The sequence below is a fragment of the Myxine glutinosa genome, chromosome 13 (genome assembly GCF_964187855.1).
Source record: "Myxine glutinosa chromosome 13, kmMyxGlut1.1, whole genome shotgun sequence".
NCBI classification, from domain to species: Eukaryota; Metazoa; Chordata; class Myxini; order Myxiniformes; family Myxinidae; genus Myxine; species Myxine glutinosa.
Genome location: NC_136273.1, coordinates 53383410 through 53396756, shown reverse-complemented (window position 1 = coordinate 53396756; position 13347 = coordinate 53383410). Strand labels below are relative to the sequence as shown.

Sequence of the window (13347 nt, the reverse complement as noted above, 5' to 3'; positions counted from 1 at the left end):
GACGTCACGATGTCGACCGATATGCCTCTGCCCACATTATTACATCATGATAATACTTGCACGAAGTTTGCTTTAAATCCATTCAGTTGTTCTCAAGTTATGACATTTTTACCTGACATGACCTCTGACCTTTGACCTCTTGACCCCAAAATTGAATCAGTTCATGTTTACATCATTATACATACCTGCACCAAGTTTTAATTTGAATCCTTTCAGCTGTTCACAAGTTTAGTTGAGACCAAATTAGAGCTTTTTGGTGAAGCACATCATCTCTATGTTTACAGAAAACAAAATGAAACCTTCAAAGAGAAGAACACCTTCCCTTCAGTCAAACATGGAGGAGGTTCAGTGATGTTTTGGGGCTGCTGTGCTGCCTCTGGCACTGGGTGCCTTGAATGTGTGCATGGCATCATGAAATCAGGAGATAACCAAGGCATTTTAAAGCGCAATGTTCAACCCAGTGTCAGAAAGCTGGGTCTCCATCCAAGGTCATGGGTCTTGCAGTGGGACAATGATTCCAAACACACCTCAAAAACCATCCAGGAATGGTTCAAGACAAAACGCTGGAATGTTCTGAAGTGGCCAGCAATAAATCCAGATCTGAATCCCATTGAACACCTGTGGGGAGATCTGAAAACAGCAGTTGGGAGAAGGCACCCCTCAAATCTGGGAGAACTGGAGCAGTTTGCACAAGAAGAGAGGGCCAAACTGCCAGTAGATAGGTATAGGAAGCTCATCATGGCTATAGGAAGCGCTTGACTGCAGTTATTTTGTCCAAAGGCCATGCGTGCTGCCCAATATTAAGTCTAGGGTGTTAATAATTTTGTCAATGCCATTTCTTTTTATTTTCCGATTTAAAAGGATATATTAAGCTCTGAATCAAAAACAAAAGTTCTGTAATATTAACAATGAAATAAGGAATTGTGGAGACCAAATACTTTCAACTTATTTTTCATAAAAATTGTGAGGTATTTGAAAAAAGTGCACGAGTGCCAATATTTTTGGCAACGACTGTACCATCTGAATCATGAAAGGAACGGATGGGTTTTTTGGGGTTTTGGTTCACCAAGTCGAGGCTCGTGTAAGAGCTAACACATAGAACGGACAATAAAAGTGGCGGGAGACAAGAGGGGGAGAGAGAGGGAAGCACAACAACAGTGGAGAACAGGGACATCAGAAGATCTGTGGAAGGGAGAGGGCTTAGGGTGGGGTACATGGGATAAACAAGATGGACACTACAAGGACTTTCAGGAAAGAAAACGGAATTTGAAGGAGGTGGATTTGGGGTATATTAACGGGGGTAGAAAAGATCAAGGTTTTGAATGGGGGAAGATAAGAGATGGTGATGAATAGCTGCATTAAAGACCTGGAGGTAGGTGTGGGATTGAAGAGAGTGCGGGAGTTTGTTCCAGAGGAACGAAAAAAGCACCAGCGAAGTTTGGGAAGAAGGGGGGGGGGCAATGCCCCCACCTTAATTTTTTTCAGTACTTTATAATTAAGATAAAAACATCCCGTATTTAAACGCGAGTAACAATAATGAACGTAAACTGTATTTGTGATTTCACGTACACTGTAAGTACACTAACTAACATTAATTTTGGAAGTCAGACCTTGCTACCCATTATTAATACTAGGGCATGCCCGTACTATATATATAGGACGTGCCCGTAAGTGCGTGATGTTACCGTACAATGAATGTATCGTCCCGACGCCGCAGCTCGGATGGCGCTGCAGTTAATCGGGCCCCCAAATTCCTCATCGACGATAACTAAACAATATATTATATGAATCGCACCGTACATACCTCCTTCTAGATCTTGTTCTTGTCTTGATATGCTCACTCAGGCTCACTCTATCACGACTGAGTCCTCCCAGCTCCTCCAAATGGCGCCCGCTAGCCGCTACGTAAGTCCGGAAGTGACGTCCTCATTTGACTGTCCGGAAGGTCGCAAATCGCAGTTACGATGAATCGCAAATTAGTTTTAATTAGTTTTAAAACATAGTTTAACGGCAACATAGTTTGCCAACGTGAAATAAATGAATACGCTCTCAAATGTGCCATCCGAGGCAGAGTGTGTTCGCCACGTTCGGCACACGCGATAGCTCGCTGCTCTCTGATTGGTCGAATCGTTTTTTGGACATAGCTCGGTAAGTAATTGTCCGATTAATATGAAACCTTGAAAAGGCACATCCTCGGGTCCCCAGCAATATACCTGGCAAGTTTCAAGTATATCGGACCGGTAGTTGTCGAGAAACAGCGGTCACAGACATACAAACAAACAAACAAACGTACAAACAAACATACACACAGAGATTAGTGGAATTATAGATAGATAAAGCCCTTGCCCACCCCCACACAAATAAAAAAGTCAAACCGCTTATGGAAAAAAGAGGAATGAAAGAGTGAAGGTGAGCAGAAAGTCTTCTTTTTGGTAGTTTCAGCAGAAGAGGGTTACTGGCAGATCTTGTGTGTCCTGCAGGAATATTTGAGGGACAGATCACAGGCAGAGCTGGGGGAGCAAGGCCGGAGAAGTGTCGGTGGAAGACAGAAAGATCACCATCCTGCCTGCTTTTAGAGAGAGAAAGACCCCCAATTTATTGTATGGTTATAATTGCTTGTTTTCTCACAACTTCTTGACTTGCTAGCTGCAATTAAACCTGTGTGATATAAAGAACGCTATCTTGACTTGTCCTGTTCGAGTTTGGGTAACTTATCCTGTGGGTAATTAGCCGAAGCAGTTTATTCCTCTCTGATATAAGACATGGTGCAGCACGTAATGTTAGTTTGTGGGCTAATTCACATCTGTTGCGTGGCTGCCGGCATGGTTCCCCATCTGCTTCAGTCATCTCACAGGTACGGTAAGCTGACACGGCATGAGCATCCGGTTAGAGGTGAGTGTTGTGGATGGCGGCTGTGATCTTTTTATAGATGCGGGGGCCTTTTAGAGTTATCTGTGATGACATCCATCACAATATAAACTTGAACGGCACTCGGTAGAGCGCATACCTCTGCTAGACTGAACAGTTTATGTTTTGTATGCCACTGATAGGCCAGATTTGGAACCGGAACTGAACCAAACTCTAATCGGCTTGTCACCTACCATGGTCATCCACCAAGTTTTGTCAAAACCTATCCACAACTTATTGAGATATCATGCTATGTATTGTTTTTGTACCCATCTCTCAAGAGTGAAGGATCACTTCAAATATTATCGTATCTGGATCCAGATCTTCCCAAAAATCTGATCAATTCGTCTTTGTCACATACCCACCCAACTTGTCCACCAAATTTCATCCCAATCCGTCCATAACTTTTTGAGATATCCTGCTCACAGACAAACAGACTGGGATGAAAACATAACCTCTGGCCACCTTCGATAATAACAGGAAATCTAAATACCTGTGCTCGTCGACGTGGTCAAGTGGCTGCTTGTGGTGTGCTTCAGATGGCGGGGGACAGGCTTGCTGAGCGTCGTCTTGTTAAGGATTTCTTGAGCTGCCATGTGCTTGGCTTTCTTAACGGTGTTTGTTGTTTTCTCGCAGCATTGCTCACCTAGCACCAGCTGCACTGTGAAGAGCTACATCAGGGAAGACGACAATAAAGAGTGTTATCAAGGGGGTAAAGTAAATGGATGCCAGACCATAAAATGGACCGTTGATGCATTGAAATACAGAGTGGCCCAAAAGGTATTACATGAGATACAACAAAACAACAACAGGCATTTTAAGGCCATTTTCCCTGCTAGAGCGGGGGTTAGCCTTGCGGTCCCCATGACAATCTTCTCCATATTGCCCTATTTTCTGCATCTCCCCTTGTTAACCCCCTTGCCTGCATTTCTTCTTCGACCATCTTCAGCCAAGTCTTTCTCGGTCTTCCCCATCCTCTACTTCCTTCTACATTCATTTCCATCACTCTTCTCAACCAGTCACTTTCATCCTTCCTCAACACATGACCAAACCATCTCAACCTGTTTCTCTTCACAGCATCCATCACAGGCTCTATTCCCATCATCTTTCGCAATTCATCATTTGTCTTCCTCTCTCTCAACGATACTCCGCACTTCCACCGAACCATTCGCATTTCCACCCTTTCCAGCCTTCGTTGCTGCTCTACGTTCATTACCCATGTCTCGCTCCCATAAATCATAACACTTCTCACACATGCAGCATACACCTTTCCCTTCAGCTTCAACGACACTCCCCTCTTCGTCAGCATGCCACTCAGTTCCCGAAACTTCTTCCATGCACATCTCACTCGAGCAACTGCTGCCGAGTCTGATCCACCTTCTCCATTCAGCATGTCTCCTAGGTAACAAAATGTTTTCACACCTTCCAGCTTCACGCCGTCTCCAAGATCCAACTCAACATTTCCTCCATCTGCAGCTCCCTCTGTGCACACCTTACACTTGAATGTAGCGGCCACACTGGTTAATGACCCTCTCAGACCACAACATTTTTGATGAACCCACTCAGTGCACATTGTACATTGAATGGAATTCACTCCGACACCCTTCCTGCACACAGCACACGGCCACTTCCCAGTTCTTTCCACCTCACCACATGCTTTACCACTTGCCATCACCTTCGTTTTTCCGATATTCACCTTCACACCTTTTGTCTCCATACATTCCTTCCACTTGTTCATCTTCTCCTTCAGTCCATCCATACTTTCTGCAATCAACACCAGATCATCTGCATACAACAACTCCCACGGTAAACCCTCCTTTACGTTCCGAGCCAGTACCTCCATCACAGCTACAAATAGTAGTGGACTTAGTACCGACCACTGATGCACTCCCACCTTCATCTCAAACTCACCACTGTTCCCGTCCTTCGTCCTTACAGCTGTGCGTGCTCTTTTGTACATTGCGATCACCACTCTGATCAACCATTCCTCCATTCATAACTTCCTCAATGCCCATGTCACGACTTCACGTGGAACCCTATCGAATGCTTTCTCCAGATCAACAAACCCAAGAAACAACTGCTTCCTCTTCTCCATGTACTTCTCCTGCAACTGCCTCACAATAAAAAGCGCGTCTGTCATTCCTCTTCCTGGCATAAATCCAAACTGCATTTCGTCAATCTCCACTTTCTTCCTTATCCTCCTCTCCAACACCCTTTCCAATACCTTCATTCCATGCTCCAATAACTTTATTGCTCGATACGAGCCACAGTCCAGAGGGTCACCTTTCCCCTTGTATAGAGGGACGAGGGTACTCAGTTCCCAATCCACTGGAATGCGGCCTTCTTTCACCACCAGATTACAGATCTCTGTCATTCTCTTCACACCCCAATTTCCTGCTGCCTTCAACATATCTCCCACAACTCCCGTCGGCCCTCCCGCTTTTCTACTCTTCATTGCTTTTATCGCTTCCTCAACTTCCTTCTCGGTTATCTTCTCTGCCGGTCCTAAAACTGGGTTACTCTCTATGTTGCCATCCTATTCATTCTCTGTATTCAACAGTATTTCCATATATCTCTTCCATCTTCCTTTAATTCCATCTGGGTCCACAACGATTTGTCCCACTTCATCCTTCAAGCAACTCACCCCCATCACATCACACCTCTCTTTTGCTATCTGCTTTGCAATCCTGAATACCGCTCTCTGACCCTCTTCCGAATCCAAGCGTGCTTCGAACCTTTTCCTACATGCCTCCTGTGCCTTTGCTACCTCTTTCTTTGCAGCCTTCTTGGCTGCCTTATAACTTTCATGCTCTGCCTTTTCTGCCCCCGTACCCTTTGCCTTCTGCTACTCCTTGAGCTTCTTGCTCTTCTCGTCAATCTTCTTTCCAACTTCATCATCCCACCACCATGTTTCCGAGTGCCTCGGTGGTCCTTTTGTCCATCCACATACCTCACCAACGGCTCCCAACAGACTATCTTTCATTGACATCCAACCACTTTCAAGCTCAACCACATCATCCTCGACCATACTCAGCCTCTCTTTTAATGCCTCCCTCACTGTCACCTCTTTCAACCTCCACACCTTCATTCTCGGTTGGTACTTCACCCGCCGAGCTCTCCTCGCACCTTTCACCCTTATGTCACAGACAACCAAGTGGTGCTGTGAAACAGCCTCTTCCCCCGGGATCACCTTTGTGTCCCGGAGGTGCCCCCTATCTCGCCTACGCACCATCAGGTAGTCAACGGTTGTCGTCGACCCACCTGACGTGTATGTAACAAGCTTATTATCCTCTTTCTGGAACTGAGTATTACAAATCAACAAAATTATTACATGAGATACGAATTTATAATATCATGGAAATATTTGCACATGAGACAACATGAAGATAAACTTGGCCAGCAACTTAAAGACAAAATGAAAGAAATTATCACAATGACTGCTTCAAAAAAAAAATTGAAACAATACGCAACTGGAACAAAATAATCGATGACGCATTTTCTCAGTAAACTGTTTTGAGGCACCATATATTTATTTATAAAGGACTTTCAATTCATATGGATCAAGTGGGCCAACTTTCATTGCTGACCTTGGCATGAGGAGGACCCTCTTCCTTGATGACCTTGTACTGTGGCTTCAGATTGTTGAAATGAGCAAGTTCGTTCAGCAGACTCATTGGTGTCTTCTCCTTGAGGTCAGCCTGGATCTCTGGCAAAGAACCTGCTGACAAGGCCCACGAGTCTTAAGGCGAGATGAAATTCATGCAGGACTACCCATTTGTTTTAAACCCCAGTGCCATATAGAATACTCGAGTTTCTGAACTTAACAACAGGCACCATGTTAAGTGCGTGAATTACGATCTCCTGGCATGTACCTTTGAGACCTTAAGGACTTTTAGATCCCTTAGACGTTACAGACCTTGTATTTTAGACCTTCGACGTGAGACCCTTTGAACTCTCAGACCCCTTACACCCTTTGGATCTTTACAAACCTTTGACTGTCGACCTTTCAGCTATTTAGACTTTTTAGTCCGACGTGGAGATCGGTTTCTGAGGTTTGGGACATGGAATGTAGGGACAATGACAGGGAGATCAGGAGAAGTGGTGGAAGTATTGGTCAGAAGAAGAGTGGACATACGGATATGGTGTGAGAAATTGAGAAGGTGAAAGGATTTTGGAGTTTGCTGATGGAGCTGATTTGTTGATTTGTAATACTCAGCTCCAGAAAGAGGATAATAAGCTTGTTACATACACGTCAGGTGGGTCGACGACAACCGTTGACTACCTGATGGTGCGTAGGCGAGATAGGGGGCACCTCCGGGACACAAAGGTGATCCCGGGGGAGGAGGGTGTTTCACAGCACCACTTGGTTGTCTGCGACATAAGGTTGAAAGGTGCGAGGAGAGCTCGGCGGGTGAAGTACCAACCGAGAATGAAGGTGTGGAGGTTGAAAGAGGTGACAGTGAGGGAGGCATTAAAAGAGAGGCTGAGTATGGTCGAGGATGATGTGGTTGAGCTTGAAAGTGGTTGGATGTCAATGAAAGATAGTCTGTTGGGAGCCGTTGGTGAGGTATGTGGATGGACAAAAGGACCACCGAGGCACTCGGAAACATGGTGGTGGGATGATGAAGTTGGAAAGAAGATTGACGAGAAGAGCAAGAAGTTCAAGGAGTAGCAGAAGGCAAAGGGTACGGGGGCAGAAAAGGCAGAGCATGAAAGTTATAAGGCAGCCAAGAAGGCTGCAAAGAAAGAGGTAGCAAAGGCACAGGAGGTATGTAGGAAAAAGTTCGGAGAACGCTTGGATTTGGAAGAGGGTCAGAGAGCGGTATTCAGGATTGCAAAGCAGATAGCGAAAGAGAGGTGTGATGTGATGGGGGTGAGTTGCTTGAAGGATGAAGTGGGACAAATCGTTGTGGACCCAGATGGAATTAAAGGAAGATGGAAGAGATATATGGAAATATTGTTGAAAGCAGAGAATGAATGGGATGGCAACATAGAGAGTAACCCAGTTTTAGGACCGGCAGAGAAGATAACCGAGAAGGAAGTTGAGGAAGCGATAAAAGCAATGAAGAGTAGAAAGGCGGGAGGGCCGACGGGATTTGTGGGAGATATGTTGAAGGCAGCGGGAAATTGGGGTGTGAAGAGCATGACAGAGATCTGTAATCTGGTGGTGAAAGAAGGCCGCATTCCAGTGGATTGGGAATTGAGTACCCTTGTCCCTCTATACAAGGGCAAAGGTGACCCTCTGGACTGCGGCTCGTATCGAGCAATAAAGTTATTGGAGCATGGAATGAAGGTATTGGAAAGGGTGTTGGAGAGGAGGGTAAGGAAGAAAGTGAAGATTGACGAAATGCAGTTTGGATTTATGCCATGAAGAGGAACGACAGACACGCTTTTTATTGTGAGGCAGTTGCAGGAGAAGTATATGGAGAAGAGGAAGAAGTTCTTTCTTGGGTTTGTTGATCTGGAGAAAGCATTCGATAGGGTTCCATGTGAAGTAGTGACTTGGGCATTGAGGAAGTTAGGAGTGGAGGAATGGTTGATCAGAGTCGTGATGGCAATGTACAAAAGAGTACATTGTTCACAGTTTACAGAGACACAGCTGTAAGAACGAAGAACGGGAACAGTGGTGAGTTTGAGGTGAAGGTGTGAGTGCATCAGGGGTCGGTACTAAGTCCACCACTATTTGTCGCTGTCATGGAGGTGCTGGCTCAGAACGTAAAGGAGCGTTTACTGTGGGAGTTGTTGCATGCAGATGATCTGGTGTTGATTGCAGAAAGTGTGGATGGACTGAAGGAAAAGATGAACAAGTGGAAGGACTGTATGGAGACAAAAGGTCTGAAGGTGAATATCGGAAAAACGAAGGTGATGGCAAGTGGTAAAGCGTGTGGTGAGGTGGAAAGAACTGGGAAGTGGCCGTGTGCTGTGTGCAGGAAGGGTGTCGGAGTGAACTCCATTCAATGTCCAATGTGCGCTGAGTGGGTTCATCAAAAATGTAGTGGTTTGAGAGGGTCTTTAACCAATGTGGCAGCTACATTCAAATGTAAGGTGTGCACAGAGGGAGCTGCAGATGGAGGAAATGTTGAGTTGGATCTTGGAGACGGCGTGAAGCTGGAAGGTGTGAAAACATTTTGTTACCTAGGAGACATGCTGAATGGAGAAGGTGGATCAGACTCGGCAGCGGTTGCTCGAGTGAGATGTGCATGGAAGAAGTTTCGGGAACTGAGTGGCGTGCTGACGAGGAGGGGAGTGTCGTTGAAGCTGAAGGGAAAGGTGTATGCTGCATGTGTGAGAAGTGTTATGATTTATGGGAGCGAGACATGGGTAATGAACGTAGAGCAACAACGAAGGCTGGAAAGGGTGGAAATGCGAATGGTTCGGTGGATGTGTGGAGTATCGTTGACAGAGAGGAAGACAAATGATGAATTGCGAAAGATGATGGGAATAGAGCCTGTGATGGATGCTGTGAAGAGGAACAGGTTGAGATGGTTTGGTCATGTGTTGAGGAAGGATGAAAGTGACTGGTTGAGAAGAGTGATGGAAATGAATGTAGAAGGAAGTATAAGACGGGGAAGACCGAGAAAGACTTGGCTAAAGATGGTGGAAGAAGAAATGCGGGCAAGGGGGTTAACAAGGGGAGATGCAGAAAATAGGGCAAAATGGAGAATATTGTCCTGGGGACCGCAAGGCTAACCCGCGCTCTTGCAGGGAAAATGTCCTTAAAATGCCTGTTGTTGTTGTTGTTGTTTTCGTTGAGAAAGCAGCAATATTTGTCATACCAAAGTAGCATTCAGAGTGATGATTCGTTGGCTCACGCCATATCATTGGCACAGCAAAAGGCATTCCCTTCCTTTTTCCACTGAACCACTCACTGCATAAGGCCCGAGTTACACACGGTGCAGAAAACATGAGGTGCTCAGCTCTTGTCTTGGTCTCCAACTTTACATTCAAAATAATACTTGAAAGCAGCTTTCACCCTCTTGGTAAGGTTCTTGCACTGGCTACGTGGAGTGTATTCCCCACAGATATAACAAAAGTTATCAGGGTGATTCACACAGCCTCACATATTCATGATGCCTGCAGTAACATATGCCTAACCTGAATATATACAGAAAAGTTTATTGGGTTATAACCTGAAAATATATAGATACTATTGGCATGATATGGGGGAGGGGTGGGAGGGACACAGTGGGTGAACAAGATGGATACAGCCACAAACATTCCATCACAGAATGGAAGGAAAAGCTGGAAATTTGGAAAGCGGTGGATTTGGGGAAGGTTAATGGGGGTAAAAAATATCATAGCTGTTACTTATTACAAAGTCAATTTTTCATTAAAAAAATGTTTGGAAAAGCTGATGACTCTCATTGTCTGAATAAAATATACATCACGACTCCCACCCCACTCCTTCCCACGCTGCCTCCCCCCAAGCCCTCTCCCTCCCACACATTCCCGATGTCCCTCACAAATGTTGTGTTTATGTGCTTCCCCTTCTCTCCCCATCTCGTCCACCGCTCCCCTTTTTATATACTTTGGTTGTTTGTCTGTTTGATGTGTTTGTGTGATAAGTGTTAGCTATTTCACGAGCCTCGATTATGTATACAAAAAAAAACAAAAAAAAAAAACACGACAAGCAGATTATATATGGACTTTTTATATTCTCAGCTCAACTTTTTATATACATCAGGACAAAGTTTATCTTGGAAAGAGGTGTTGGGTGCTCTACCTGCTATTTCTGTGCCTACTTCTGTGGCCAGTCTATTTGTTGCAGGTTTCCCAGCCATCGATGCTGGACCACTTGTAACTCCTTTTTTCCCCATCAATGCTGGGTCACCGTTTGCCGCTTTGTTAGCCATTGATGTCGGACCACCGGTCGCTGCATTGTTCACCACCGATGACGGGCTACTGGGCACTGATTTGTTGCTCAACGATGCTGGCCTTGCAGCTGTTGATTTGCCAGCCATAGATGCAGGGCCACTGGTTGGTGTTATAACGGCCACTGGTGCCAGGGTACTGGTCGCTGCTTTGCTGATCACAGATGCTCGGGCCAGGGTACTGGTCGCTGCTTTGCTGGTCACAGATGCTCGGCTATCGGCTGCTGCTTTGTCGGACACAGACGCCTGTTCACCAGCCCCTGCTTTTCTGGCCAGAGACACTGTTCCAACAGCTGTTTCTTTGCTGGCCAGAGAGACCGTTCCACCAGCCCCTGCTTTGCTGGCCAGAGAGACCGTTCCACCAGCCCCTGCTTTGCTGGCCAGAGAGACCGTTCCAACAGCCCCTGCTTTGCTGGCCAGAGAGACCGTTCCACCAGCCCCTGCTTTGCTGGCCAGAGACACCGTTCCACCGGTATCTGCTTTGCTGGCCAGAGACACCGTTCCACCGGTCCCTACTTTGCTGGCCAGAGAGACCGTTCCACCGGTCCCTGCTTTGCTGGCCAGAGACACCGTTCCACCGGTCCCTGCTTTGCTGGCCAGAGACACCGTTCCACCGGTCCCTGCTTTGCTGGCCAGAGACACTGTTTCTCTGACCGTTGCCTTGCCAGGCACAGATTCTGTGCCACCAGCTGTTGATTTGCCAGCCACAGATGCTCGGCCAGAGGCCACAGCTTTGCCGGCCATATACGTGGATTTTCTGGTCACAGGAGTTGAGCCAGCAGCCACAGATTTGCCGGCCATAGACACAGATTTGCCGCCCACAGGAGTTGGGTGAGAGGCCGCATCTTTGCCGACCACAGGCGTGGATTTCCCAGCCACAGACAGGGCATTGCCAGCCCCTGATTCTCCAGCCACAGATGGTGGGCCACCTGCTTTGCCGGCCATTGATACTGGATTACTTGGTTAAAACTCTTTTCTTCACCTGAAGATAATCCACCTTTTTTGCTTCAGCAGCCAGTAAAGGAGGAGTACTCGTCGCCCCGATTGAGCCACCCACCAGGCCTATTTAATTGGCACCAACAGTGGTTGCAGGCTTTGCATTGGCACCACCTTGCAGGTGGACATTGTGTTGCGACATCCTCAAGTCTAGGAAATAAAAGACAAAAACACACCACCAAATTGTGTTAATCCTCCGCAATTATTTTAAACATTTTAAATTTTAAAAATTTTTCTTTTGTGAAATAATTTGGTGTTGTGTAGCGTAATTCAGATTCATAATGGTAATATTTATCAGAATTATAAAATAATTGACATTAAAAGAGTTTTTAAAAGTCTTTAATTTAGATACCACAAACGTGTCCAAACAAAACTACTCAGTCGAAGCCTTTAACGGCCAAAATATAATCCACAAGCTTGGCCGAAGTCTTTCACAACCTTGCTGGCCAGGCCTGATGTTTGAGTAAGAATTTTGATTCCTTCTTGGTGCTGGTAATAACTCAACCAGTTTTCGTGAATGGCAGATGAGTCACACAGCTCAATGCTGCACTTTGGAATACAACACTGTGCCCGTTAAGCACCAATCCAAAATGATATAATCGGGTCAGGAATTGCGTCCTATCGAAATAGTTATACAAGGAATGGAGATGCAAAAACAATCAGGCAACCTAAATTTGTATATACTGTATATACTCGCAAGGTTCAGCTCGCTGCGCTCGACTCACCACACGTTGCTGCAGAGGCACGGACTTGTTTAAACTGAGGATAATGACTTTATTGAACTTGAGTTTCTATGATTTACACCAATCATAATACAAACATTTCATAATACAAACATTTGTTTTGTATGAATGTATTTGTAATATTGGTGATATTATTTATTTGTAATTTATTTGCAATCAAAAAATGTCCAAGTGGTGCAAAGCTCCAACGTCTAAATAGCCAAGGGTCCAAGCAGTATAATCGGTCTGAAAGGTGCAGGGGGGCTAAATGGTGTTGAGGTCTAAGTGGTCGAAAGGGACTTAAGGGGTGTAAAGGCTTAAAGGGTATATAAGGTTGGAATGGTGAAGGGATCGCAAGGTGTCTAAAGTATTGAAAGGGTCTTCAAAGTAAAAGTGGTCTTGAGGATCTTTAGAGTCTTGAGGATCTTGGGGTTTAATGGGTCTAAAGGGTCTATTGGGTGTTACAGGTCTTCAGGGACTTTTGCGTCTTCTGGGTCTTTTGGTTGTGGTGTTGTATCCCTGTTCTTAATTTTCCCAGTGTGTACCCCAGTTTAGAATAGGTACACGGTATCCCCGCATGTCGTAATAGGTGACTAAAAGGATTGGCGTCAGGAAGGGCATCCTGCCATAAAACATTGCCTCAAAAAGGGAACCATGACAATTCAATTACATATGGGCAGGGTACAGCCCGAAGTACCCCGTGGGGGTCCTCACCCCCTCTTGTCAAAAAGCAAGGTGGGGAACCCGATCGAAGCAAGGGTGGAAATCACTCCAATTATGACGACGAAACGTCTGATGCCCCACGTGGAGAACGGTTTCTGAGGTTTGGGACATAGAATGTGGGGACAATG

At 45.7% G+C, this 13347-nt stretch overlaps 1 protein-coding gene across 1 annotated transcript; it reads right to left on the bottom strand.

Moving 5' to 3' along the window:
- Window positions 1-3111: 3111 nt before the first annotated feature.
- LOC144888593 (uncharacterized) lies at window positions 3112-11810 on the bottom strand. Its single transcript, XM_078767073.1, has 3 exons — window positions 10631-11810; window positions 6495-6625; window positions 3112-3578 (listed from the first exon to the last, which is right to left on the bottom strand). Exons 1-3 carry the CDS (start codon window positions 11721-11723, stop codon window positions 3393-3395), a joined length of 1410 nt encoding a protein of 469 aa, XP_078623199.1. The 5' UTR covers window positions 11724-11810; the 3' UTR covers window positions 3112-3392.
- Window positions 11811-13347: the final 1537 nt, after the last annotated feature.